The 12178-nt window shown below is 48.0% G+C and overlaps 1 protein-coding gene across 1 annotated transcript in view; it reads right to left on the bottom strand.

The window, feature by feature from the left end:
- Positions 1 to 12178, bottom strand: part of LOC147670579 (E3 ubiquitin-protein ligase TRIM39-like) — a 65012-nt gene that overhangs the window by 41852 nt on the left and 10982 nt on the right. Inside the window, exon 2 of the mRNA XM_086948153.1 lies at positions 5217 to 5239. Within this exon, the coding sequence (XP_086804279.1) occupies positions 5217 to 5239 (23 nt within the window). The remainder of the gene's footprint in view (positions 1 to 5216; positions 5240 to 12178) is intronic.

The following is a 12178-nucleotide window of genomic DNA, read 5'->3' as shown; positions in this document are numbered from 1 at the left end:
TACGAGCTTATAAGGTCCTAAGTAGAGGGGAATACAGTTTGTTCACTAGTGAAAAGCAGCTTAAAAGCTCGCCTCCAATATGGGTCGTACCCCACACTGGTAATTTGTGTCTCATGGGTCGTGGCCAAGGTCCGCAAGCCCGATTTGGAGACAGTGCTTGCACTGAAACCTACGTTGTGCCAATGACCCCGTCCCCTGTGTTTCTGGCTGCCAAGGGTACTTACTTTATCTGTAATGATCGTGCATACACATGGTTGCCCGCAGACTTTATGGGCACATGTTTCATTGCAAATCTGTTGCCTCCGACGTTCACTGTAGATGCCGATTATCATAAGACTAGAGTTGTACGAGGCGTAATTAGCGAAGAAGACACTGCCGGTCAAGAGGCAGGAGACTTTTTCAAGGGTTTCCTCCCGTTTTGGGGACCTATGGTTAATAGTAGGAACCTGAGACAGTTGACTCGAGTGGTAGAATCGACAGCTAATGTTACTGCCAGTGCCCTTGGTAATATCACCACAGAACTTCAGGCGGAGAGGCTTATGACGTTACAAAACCGCATGGTTTTAGATGTCGTCTTAGCAGATCGCGGTGGGGTATGTAAGGTGATCCATTCGAGCTGCTGCATTTTCATCCCAGATAATGCTCCTACTGTCTACCAAGCCATCTCGAGGTTGCATAAGATCTCCGAATCCATACACGTGGATGTAGGGGATTGGACGCTACTTGGATGGTTTTGGGGCCTGATGTCGACTTGGGGTTGGAAGATTCTGATGATCATCGGAGTTGTGGTAGTGTTCCTGTTCACGTGTTGCCTTTGCGTGCAGTGTGGTCCTGCCTTATGTGGCCTCTGTGCTACAACGTGTATGAGACAACCATCTGTTACCAAGGGGACTCGGTTGGACAGAGCTATGCTACAACAACATCTCGATGGTCTGATGAATATCGAATATGATTCCGACTAGTGCTTGCCTACATGAGGGCAAAAGGAGCGTCTGAGGTTCCGTGACGATTGTAAGCGGTGTTTTCGACTCGCACGAATATGGTCGAGTCTGGTATCTATGAACCGCAAATGACGAGTTTAGTAAGTGTGCGCAGTTTCGCTGTGCTAACTTAAACCGTTCGTTTGTTATGTGGGTTTTCATCTGTACCCACGGGTTCCATCTTAGATACGGCATCCATTTTGTCTCTTGCCCTCAAGTAGCCAGCGAACGGACGCTGTCCGCTTCGCGACCCTGGGACTCCCAAGATATTTGCGGAAGACACATGTTCTTTTTAAGTGTCTTTATGACGAGGGGGTTGCTACTGTAAGGCAGGTGGCGCCGCACGAGGCTCATCTTGCCGCATGGACTTATTGTCTCAGCCGTGCATCTCATTAGGCACGTCCCTTTGATGCCTGTATCTCGTGCCTCCCGATACCTCCCCTTTTACACCCCTTCCGATCTTCCCACTGTCTCCGTCTTCCTCTGCACCTGTCTTCATTCCTATTTTCGATCTACTTTACTGCTGATTGGAATTCGCTAATGGTGGGAAGATGGGTTTTTACAGTTGGGAACCGCCGAATGTTTCCGCACTTATGTTCCGGACCTTATGTGTTTCTAAGTGACCAAAGCGACCCCACTGGGAGTTAAATGTGGGAACCGGGTTGTAAACTTTTGTGTTCAATGTTATCCTATGGGTAAAAACTGTATAAAAGGAGCGATCCACAGAACCAATTTGAAGCAGTCTCCCCGAACTACACTCGATGTACTTCCTGTGACTTCTGTGTTCCCTGCAGCTAATAAACCTTGAATCTTTGACGTCGAAGGAAGTGTCCCGTGTCTCTGTGACTTGTACGCCGGAGCAGGTTACCCACGAAGGTTTCAGGTGTTGTGCCCTGGCACCGCTGGGTCCAAAAGAACCCAGTCCTTCAATACCACCAGGTGAAAAGCCCACTCCTCTAAAATCCATGTTACTGCCTCACTACTCACAATCACGACCGGTAACTAAGACCTTACCCGTCTGGTCCTAAAACGGGAACCAAAGTCAGTCACCGCAACCCCCTGAAATTATACGGAGGACCCTACTGCTGTGAAACCACACACCAATCCGTATATCGTACCTTCTACCTCGTTCGTAGCAGAATCTAAAATTGAACACATGCACTCAACCGTACCAATATTCTATCGTGTTCTGAGACCTTAACGACCCCCAAGAACGAATCCCACTGTACTTATAAACACTGTACTTCGCCCGTGTAACCTCGAAAGGGAACCTTACTTGACAAACTAAAGGAAGGACCGAGTACCGTGCATAGCGTTGTACAACCTAACAATCCCCAGCCACGGTAGAAACTTACTGTACGAATAGTTGCCTAAATCATTCATCCCCTCAATTCACTCACTTCCGCAGTCGACTGCTTCGCTGGCGCGGTGCAGCTATGCTACGGTCGCTCTTGCGAGCATGTGACCAAACTGCACAGAAACGTGTCGGCCATATTGGTATGGAGTCTCATGCCTGACTTGGCCTCTAACAGAACGGGCACGTGGCTAATAGCCTAATACCCTCAATACTTTTCTGCGAAAACTCTGGACCACCTTAAAGGCATAGAGTCACTGTTGCCTTTTGCCCATCCTAAGGTCTCTTATTCCCACCCGAAATAGAGATCTCTCATGCGGTTACGTGACCAAACCTCGCACAGGCGATTACACAAAAACTCCCGCCCGACCTTGCCAACAGCCACCTCGGCATCCAAGCAACCTAACCACTGCTACCCACTCAGGGGTACTCAGACTCCCAAAAAAACCCTTTTCCTGGCCTTTAAAGGCCGCTTATTGAAACAGCACACTAACAATAACGACGTGTCATCTATCTGTAAATCTTGTGTATAACCTATTCTTGTATATATCGGAACTAATGTGTCGGTAAAATAAATATACCACAACTCCTGTCCAATGTAGGGCAACCTCCGACCATAGCTTCGCATAACCAAGGACTCCTCCATTATTCCCACATCCAGGCTGAAGATTGTCTCTGCTGACACACCCACCTCGTTCTATCTAAGAGGGCGTAAGCCTACCCCTGCTGTGTGCATAAGGACCACCACCTCCTCCCTGTAGACCGATCGTTGCAGGTTGCCAACCCCCTTACCACTGCTGGCCGAATACGTTGAGTTTTTCAGAAAGCCTGATGTGGTACTGCATCACCCCACAAAAACCCCTGCTAGAGATAGTACAAGTGTGATTAACCGTTTAGAAGGAAAAAACACCTGACAATGAAATTAATATTCATGGCCCCAAGGACATAGAAAGCTTGTACATGATCAGTCCACCATTGTAGCCCCCCAAGTCATCAGAAGTGTCTTATAAAAAAGGCGAAGCCCTCATCAAGTCCCCAGCTGATTTGATTGGTAAGTGTGCAACGATTGCCTTTGCAGACCATTATGTTATCTTCGATGCCTAGAATAGTCAAGTATTCCTCCGCGCCGGCGCTCCATGGCCGCTGACGATCCCCAAGCCGCTGGGGGCCCTGTGGGTGGAAGGACCGGCGAGCCCACCTGGGGCCTTCGTAATCCAGCCGCGACGAGAACCTGTGCGAACTCCGGGCCTGCTGCAGGAAACACAGACCTCCCTCCTCCTTGGTGCTGCCGGGCCGCCCCCAGCCATACCAAGTCTGGAGCCCCACGCCGGCCGTCCCCCTGCCAAAGAAAAGGTACCGCTGGTGTACTGGGACCCAGAACCGCGTGCCCCCCTCACCCCGACCTCCTCGTACTCTCCATATTAACCCCACTACCCCCGGTCCCCCCTCCCAACCCGGCGAGCTCCCCCCCTTCTCCCCACCCCTCCGCCGGCACCCCGTGTCTCGAAAACATCTAACCCCTCCCGCTCCCTTCCACTGCCTTCTGAGTCTATCAATGCTGGGGGTACCACCGCATGCCCCTCCCCCACCGCCCCCCCGGTTCCCCTCCCCCACCCGACCACCTGGGACGGCCACCCAGGACCGTCCCACCTTGCGCCCCCCCTTGCACCCTTCTTGCCAGCTTTCCTGCCCTTCTCTGCTTCGCCCGCGGCCTCCTGCCCGGCAGGTGGGGGTCTCTCCTGTCCCCCCTTGTGTGGCGGGCCGCCTCGCCTAGTCAACCTCCACAGCCTCTTTTCCCCCTGCCTGGCCCAGTTCCCAGCATGCTCTCCCTCCCGCCCCGATCTTGGGCCTGCTCTCCCACCCTCCCCCTTTCCCGCCCGCTGCAACAATGCCCGGGAGGTCCCGCTCACCGGTAGAGCCTCCCCGACCCTGCCCACCACACCAGGGCGGCCGAAACACCCGTCCACCTCGCTGCCCGCCCACGGTCTCCTACCGCCCCGCCCCCAGCCCTCCCCGCAGACTCCATTCTTAAAGGCGGCGAGGCGCCACTGGCAGCGCGTCTCGTCCGCCCTCCCTGCTTCATTTTTCCCGCACCGCCCGACCCACACCAGGGCCGCGCTCCTGACATCCGCCCAGACCTGTGAAAACCTACCTAGGAACGCGCAATCGTCCGTGGCGGCGCGCAGGCGATGGCCGCCGCTGCCACGCCCGCGAAGGCACGCCGCGCCAGGCGCCCGCATCGCCCAGCAGGCGTAGTGCCTCGAGGACTCGCCCCTCGCCCGACCTAAAACATGCGAAAACCTGACAAAAAAGCTCCTGCTGAAACGTTCCCAGCCACCAGGTCTCAGTACTTAGAATGGTGGCTGGGAAAACTCGGGATCTCTATTTATACCTTGGGCCACAACATTCCTTTTTTGGGCTGCTTTTGGGCTATCCCAACCAGCCCAAAAGCGGCAAAATGGCCGCTCGCTTGCTCTCCCCCTTCCCCCTCCCAAATCTGCCCGGGGGGCAGACCTCGCGGCTCGGCTGCCCCCCAATACCCCCTTTTCCTGGACCCAAGAGAGTTTCCCTGGAGTGAGGGGGCATTTTTATAAGACTAGGAGTTTGTGGAGTCTCAAAGTATTTTTTAGAAAACTCAATTAATGTTTCTTAGAATGAAAAGGAATTTTTAAAAACTGTGGATGTTTTGGGAACAACCCAGGGGGCCTCGACACTGTTTGTAACGGAGGAGAGTAGTTCTGAGGTGATCTACATATAATAATTGTATGAAGGGGTATTGCTCTGGCAGCAGAGTGGATTTGTGTGAGTTCAGTGCTGGCATTTCCACATTGCAGGCAACCTGCTCCTTACACACTGAGAGGAGGATAATAAACCAACCTTACCTGTCCAGGGTGCTTCTAACATCCTGCAAAACAAAAAAAGGACATCAGTTTCCACAACCAATTTTAAATTCTCAGAGACATTTAGGTATTAGTTGTGCAATTCAGGTTAATGCAAGGAGACACTAGGGGGCCGACCTCACATCTCATCACACAAAGTCTGTGATATTCTGAATAGGGTCACACAACACAGCACAGTTCATGATATCCCAAATGGGCCCTCAAGACAGCAGAGCTTTTAAATTCTGTGTGAGGGCAGATGGAGTACAGCCTGATATATTCTGAATGCGTCATGTATTATAGCCTCTCGTTCCTGAGATCAGGCACACCTGTTAAAACTCCTGCATCACTAGAAATAATTGCTGATATACCAGAGAAACAACTAGTATCCATAGTCAAAGTATACCACGACAAAATACTTCTAACGCTCTTATACAGGGCGGGACTGGGAACCAAAACCGGCCCTGGCAGAGTGCTCGGCCGGCCCCCGGGGTTGGTGGTGCCGCCGAGCTCTTTGCCGGGCCGGTTTTCAGCCGATTTTGTTACAGGGCCTTTTTTGCACCCCTGTAACAAAATCGACCCCCAGGGGCCCAAAACCGGGCCCACCCATGCGGAATACCGGGAGATTGCCCGGTGCCCGCTACGGCCAGTCCGGGCCTGCTCTAATATGGAATTAAATGTACACCTGTAATTAAACAAGTATTTTGGATAAAGCACAGAATAAGACCTTTAAGTCTATTGTTTCTGTTAGAAAACATCTATCCATTCAAGATGCAAAACTAGTACTGGGTATAACCCGTATTCAGGAAAGTGCACCACTGTCTCCTATACCAGGGTGTTTTTGTTGGAAACAGGAGGCTCTTAATACTCTGTTGAGAATTGATGACACTTGAACTGGAGCAGCCTCAGTCTTTAAATTATGTTCTATGTAAAAAATTGGACTTTGCTCTGAATCGTTTCAGTTTGAAGAACAAATTATGAAATGAATGAACTGACATAATTCAGGTTAGGAAATCTTTAGGGGAGGACTTGGAATAATCTCGCAAAGTATTCTGGTGGTTCTTTGTTTTTTCTAACAGTCTTGATCCCAATGATTGAATTGAAACTAATTGCAGAAAGTTTATTGAAGAGATTACAGCGACCTTGGACAAAATAGTCCTCCTTTTTAAGTTAAAACCCTGTAAACATCTATCTGCTCCATGGTATGATGAGTTATTAAAAGCAACAAAACTAGAATGCAGACAATTAGAACTGAAATGGCATCAGTCTTACATGAAAGAAGACAAACAACATCAAATAAGTATAAAAAGGAGATACACACAGCAGAAGCGGCTTTTACATGGATTCTATTTTAGCGGCCGCTAATAGCGCAAAGAAGGCCTTTGAGGTCTTCCGGGGCTTATCTAATCCGCAGGGCTTAGAACATGATATTATTCCTACGCAGCAGCCGTGTGATGATCTTGCGGTCTTCTTTGAAAAGAGAGTCAGCAAGATCTTAGAGGACATTGGTAATTCTTCTGAGGTGGAAGCTGCGCCTTTCAGTGATAGCATCACCATTGAGAGAGCGCAATTTGAATAAAACGTATATCCTAGCCATATTCAGAAGCATATCGTATAAACGTAGGAATGAAATGTATATCGTAACGTGAAGTTGACGCCAATAGTATAATGTTAACAGAGATGACAACGTGATATAGGAAATATAATTGTATTTACTCTTGAACATGCATTATATTTAGAAGGCCGTATACATAATGGGCAAATGTAGAAATGTGTAGAAATGCTTACGAAATGTAGAACGTGCAAAGTAGAATTCATGTACGTGTGTAACTTTCAATGGAGAAAACGACGAGAAAGATAACGTGGAGAAATGTGCAGAACGTATATATACATGACGATGTAACGAACGAGAATACAACTTCGTATTCTATGTATTCTATGTAAAATGTATTCACTAATAAGTAAAGGATTTGCTAAATGCGATTATATATATAAATGTGTGTTAAAGGTTATACTGTGTAGAAGAAGTTTGTAAGAATGTTAGAAGAGTTTAGGTCATTTGTGATTATAACCTGACTGACCAAGGGTTCGCAGGAGCGTAGTCCGATGTATGTAATTTAGTGGGCTCATAGGAGTCATGAATAGCTTGATGTGAACGTGAGAGCCAAGGAGTCTAGCTTTCGTTAGATTTAAGGTGACAATGCCGGACGGAGTTTATTGCCTAAACGTGAGAGGAGACGCTTGGAATTCGAGTCTTGTTTTGGAATGACCATTCACAGGACCTAGAAGGGTCAAAAACATAGTCGTAAAGTTTAAAGTTCTGTTTAAGGTTATCGACTTTTGATCTGAAAGTGTCAAGTGAAGTCGCCAGCAAGAAGACGAAGATGGCGTCTAAGAAGAAGGGTCAACTTAACGGACGACGCAAAGAGATGAAGCCATGGAAAGAGCCAGAAAATGACATCATGGGGAAAGTCCGTGGTGGGCGTCGAAGGGGCGTTCCACCCACACTGTGATTGTGTATTTTAGGGACAGCACCCCGGGGAGAAGATAGCGATTAGCGGGAACAGCGAAGAGCTCAGGGCAAGCAAGAGAGCAGATGACTTGAGCAGATGCGCTGAGAGAGATCAGAGCGCAAGGGAGCAGTAGGCCGAGGACCCTTAGAGAGCGGATGGGTAGGCAGAGAGGGTACTGCTTCTTAAACTTAAGTTACCTTTAGAGGCTAAGAGAGTTTGAACTTCTTTGGGAGTCAAACTGCTGACACCTTTTTAGGAAAGGAACTTGCGAAGTAGGGATGTCACTTAGTATAGAGTAGGGACAGATTTAACTTGATTATTTTTTCTCTTTCTGCAGATGACGCAGAAGAACCACTTCATATCGATTCTTTTTAATTTGCTGATTTTGGAACTGACTTTAATTGTATTTGTTTGTAGACTGAGGTTCTTTAGGGAATACATGTTCCTTTTGGTTCCTGTATATTTGATGAATTTGATCCTGAGAGGATTGTATTTGCAACTTTTCTTAATTTTATATTAAACCTTTTAAACTTTATCAGTTGTAAGTGGTTCTTCAGAGTGGCGTCAGTTTATGGGGTTTATCTAACCTATGTGGGGTTTGTCTTTCACTCAATGACAGATACAGATCGATCCAAAATTTTTGAATGAGATGAGTTATTAAATTTATCATAAATTTATATTAAAATCTCATTCCCCGCAGTTGGTAGCAGAGAAGGATGGTTATCTTCTTGAGGAAGACGACCTAGGTCAGGTTTAGTTTACCCCAAGGTCCCTAGTCATCGACGACCAGAAGAAGAATCGCAGCCGAAGACGGTGCTGACGGTGCATCGAGAGAAAAGCAGCAGAGTAGGTCGAGAGTGAGTATAAGGGTCATGCGTTGTAAGATTGCGGTGTTTTATGTTGTTCCTGTGTTGTAATGTCAAGCGGAGTTGAATGCCTGTAGTGTGATTGAGGGAAGGTTGTGAGCGCGCGCAACCGGATGAAATCTTAAGCTCCAGAGAAGGACTTAAGTGGTTCGGGTGTATCGAACACCCAGAGTAATTTGTCTACCATTGAAAGGGAGTCATGAGGTACCATTGATTTCCCGACAAACCGAAGATAGGGGGAGCGTAAGAGTGAGTGTATGAGTAACGGACGCTGGTCGTACGTTTACTGTGTGTAAGTAACCTATCAGTTGAGGCAAGCGTCCGACCGTAAGAGGGAAGACGTTTCGCCAGTTGAGGTAGCAATTACAGTTAGACTGTGGCCGTACAGTCAGAGAAAAGTGATCGCTTGGACGGAAGTAGTCATTTTTCGGTGTATGAATGAAACGCATGCAGGACCGCGAGACGAGTTGAGAAAGGAGGGGAACTGCTGCAGAGGGGACGAGTGACGTCAGCGTAGAGCCGCGCTGAGATTGGTCGGTTGACGTAGAACCGCACTGGGATAGGCTGATTAGCGAGAATCGCACAGGGATTGGTGGTTGTCATCAGGACGTAAACAAGGAAGAGAATTAATAAGAGAAAATCGTAGATTATTAAAAATGAAGTGTTTTAAGGGTTTAAGAACAATCTTTAGGAGGAATAGAAGAAACTTATATGCCGGAGAAGAAGCTCCACCAGAAGGCACACCAGCTTATCACATGGCAGTAAATGTAGGCTTACACTCGATACTATGGATCTCCGAGTGGAATAGGCTAACGGAAGGGGAAAAGGAACTGACGTTTCCGAGATTCGGAACGTTTAAACTAGATGTGTTGAACCAACTGAAAGCGGTAATGCTCTCAACGAGACCTCTACCGAGGCCAACACAGTTCGAAGCTCTTAGTGCATGGTTTAGAGCAGCACACGAAAAGAGCGTAAAGAGGCGCCAAGAAAGAGTGAGACGATCAGTAAAAGCAGTACAGGATGCCAAATGGGATGAGGAAGCTAAGAAGTGGAGAGTGCAAAAGATAGAAGCGGACAAACTGTTCACAATGATAGAAGCCACGGGAGAAAAGAAACCTCTAGAGGAGGAAGATGAGGAAAGCGAGACGGAGGAGGATCTGATAGAGAGGCTATTAACAGATAGACCACCTCCGTACCACAGCGAAACCGCAAGTCCCATATTACAGCAAGGGGACGGAGCTAGGTGGGGGGAATATAAATCGATCCCGGTAACAGAGTGGGATTCCAACAAGAATGAGGAAATACCCCAAACTAGTTCCGAACAGAGAGTAGTGGGAAGATTCGTGGTCCAGAAGGTGCCAGAGACGCAATGTGCAAGGTCGTACCAAATGCCAGACGCTTTACAAGTACCTGTTACCATAGGGCCTATTGTGTCAATCTACAACCCAGAAGGGGTCCAGCAGGAGGAACAGGCACGATGGGACAGGGAAAGGGCAGAGGTGGAGAATAGGAATGCCATGATAAACCCTCAAAGGCAGACACTAGCACCGATGAGTCGGAGTACCCCATTGGATTCCGCAACGGGTCCAAGGATAGAACAGGGAGGTCAAAGAGGGCCGATGGATTTAAGGGGTCCTAAACCGAAAACCCATAAGGAATTGAGGGAATACCTGAAAGAATGGGATACGGCCGAAGAGGCTCGGAATAAAAGTTTAGAAACAGGAGCAGAGTGGAGAGACCAGGATAACAGGATACTCTCTCATTGTGGAGCTGGCGAAAGCAGCCCGGAGTGGGAGAGAGGGAGTCAAGAAAGCAGAGGAGATACTTGCCCTACTACTAGCGGCAATAGGCAAATGTGCGACGACAGGAGTGCAGGGTGTGGCGAAGTGCCTCGCGTCACCTTTAGTGAGGGAGAACGAAGGACGCAGGAGTACCGAAATACTTTTAGGTGCACTCACCATGCCCCAGATGAGAATGTGCGACATTGGAATCACGGAAACATGGAGAGTCGCGAAGGGTCTCGCCATGCATCCGGTGATCATGGGCAAAGTCATGAGAATATAAGGAGTCGCGAAACGTCTCGCCATACTTCCGGTGATCAAGAACGAGATCATGGGAACATGGAAGACCGGCGAGGGCCTTTCATATTGTTGAGCGACACCAGACAGCAAGCGAGTTACAGTGGTCTAGAACAGAACGGTGGATCCTATCTCATATCTGGAGAAACCGAGCCGAAAAGACGGAATATAGGGATGGGGGATGGAGCATTGTTCCACCATACCCCACGGGAAGATGGCAAGGCTTGGGATCTAGAGAGGTGGGAACAAAGAGATGGAAGGAAGACTCCTCATAACTCACCTGTGCTTAGGCGTAGGGCGCATAGTGGAGGTGAGAGGGATATGAGAGAACAATCTAGGACGGACGTACTGAGAGCTGACATAAAAGCAAGACGGATTGATGTAATGAGTTTAAAATCAGACTTAGATGAAATAATTGACGGCACAGTGGCAATCGAGAGGTTAGAGCTGTACGCACCAGATGAGATACTGTTTTTATCTAAAGATGTTACTCGAAAAGCGAGAGCAGCTCATGAGAAGTTATCTGAATTGGCAGAAAGGTATATGATAGACATATCACGAACTAAAGCTTTGCAGGCCAACCATAGGCTGAATTGCACGGATCTAGATTTAGATGAGCGCAGAACGATCGGGCTAAGAGTACACATAAGGGAATTAGTAATGTGCATTAGGATATGGAAAGATCTGGATAGATGGGAGGAAAGATGGTCCAAGAAGGGATCAGTCAGAAGAAGTACACTAGTGAAGTCCCCGGATACAGACCTAATGCGAATGGAAGCTTTCCCTTTGCGAGAAATCGCGAACGGAAACTACGTTCACGTACCCTGGAGTAGGGGGGATTTAGCGGCATTCACTAATTCCTTCCCAAAGCTTAGAGAGAATCCCGTAGAGTGGTACAAGCAGGTAGAGAGATTCGTGAAGATCTCTAAGGTACTTTGGATCGATTTGAACACATTGTTCGATATCGTAGTACCCGGAGATTTGTGGACGGCATGCAAACTTAGTATTGAATGGCCTACTTGTGAGCCTCCGAGAGATAACCGGACGAATGGTCCATCAGAGAGAGTCATGGAAAAGTACGAGAGAGTAATAACATGGCTAAAAGAGAAAGTGCCGGTGCAGGACATAGACTGGGTTAAGATAGATCGAACGACTCAGGAGCCTAAAGAGACAGTTCATGAGTTCTATGAGAGATTACTGAAAGCATTTAAACAGTACAGTGGATTAGACGTAATGGATCCTAAAGACATAGGACAGTTTGTGTCAAAGTTTGTTCTCGGATTAAGGCCAGACATAAGCCTAATGATTCAACAGCATCTGATCTGTTGGCAGAACAAACCTTTAGACGAAATTCTGAGGTATGCCAGGTACTGTAGCGATGAGATAGATTCGAAGGCAAAGAAACTTAAGGAAAAGTTAATGCTGGTACAAATGCAAGCAGCTGGAAAGGGTGGACAGCGGCAACAGGGAACAGGAACGCAAGCAAAGAAACAGAATAATCAGAGCAG

The sequence above is a fragment of the Lissotriton vulgaris genome, unplaced genomic scaffold (genome assembly GCF_964263255.1).
Source record: "Lissotriton vulgaris unplaced genomic scaffold, aLisVul1.2 SCAFFOLD_1933, whole genome shotgun sequence".
In the NCBI taxonomy this organism is placed as follows: domain Eukaryota; kingdom Metazoa; phylum Chordata; class Amphibia; order Caudata; family Salamandridae; genus Lissotriton; species Lissotriton vulgaris.
This window is presented reverse-complemented; position numbering and strand designations above follow the sequence as displayed.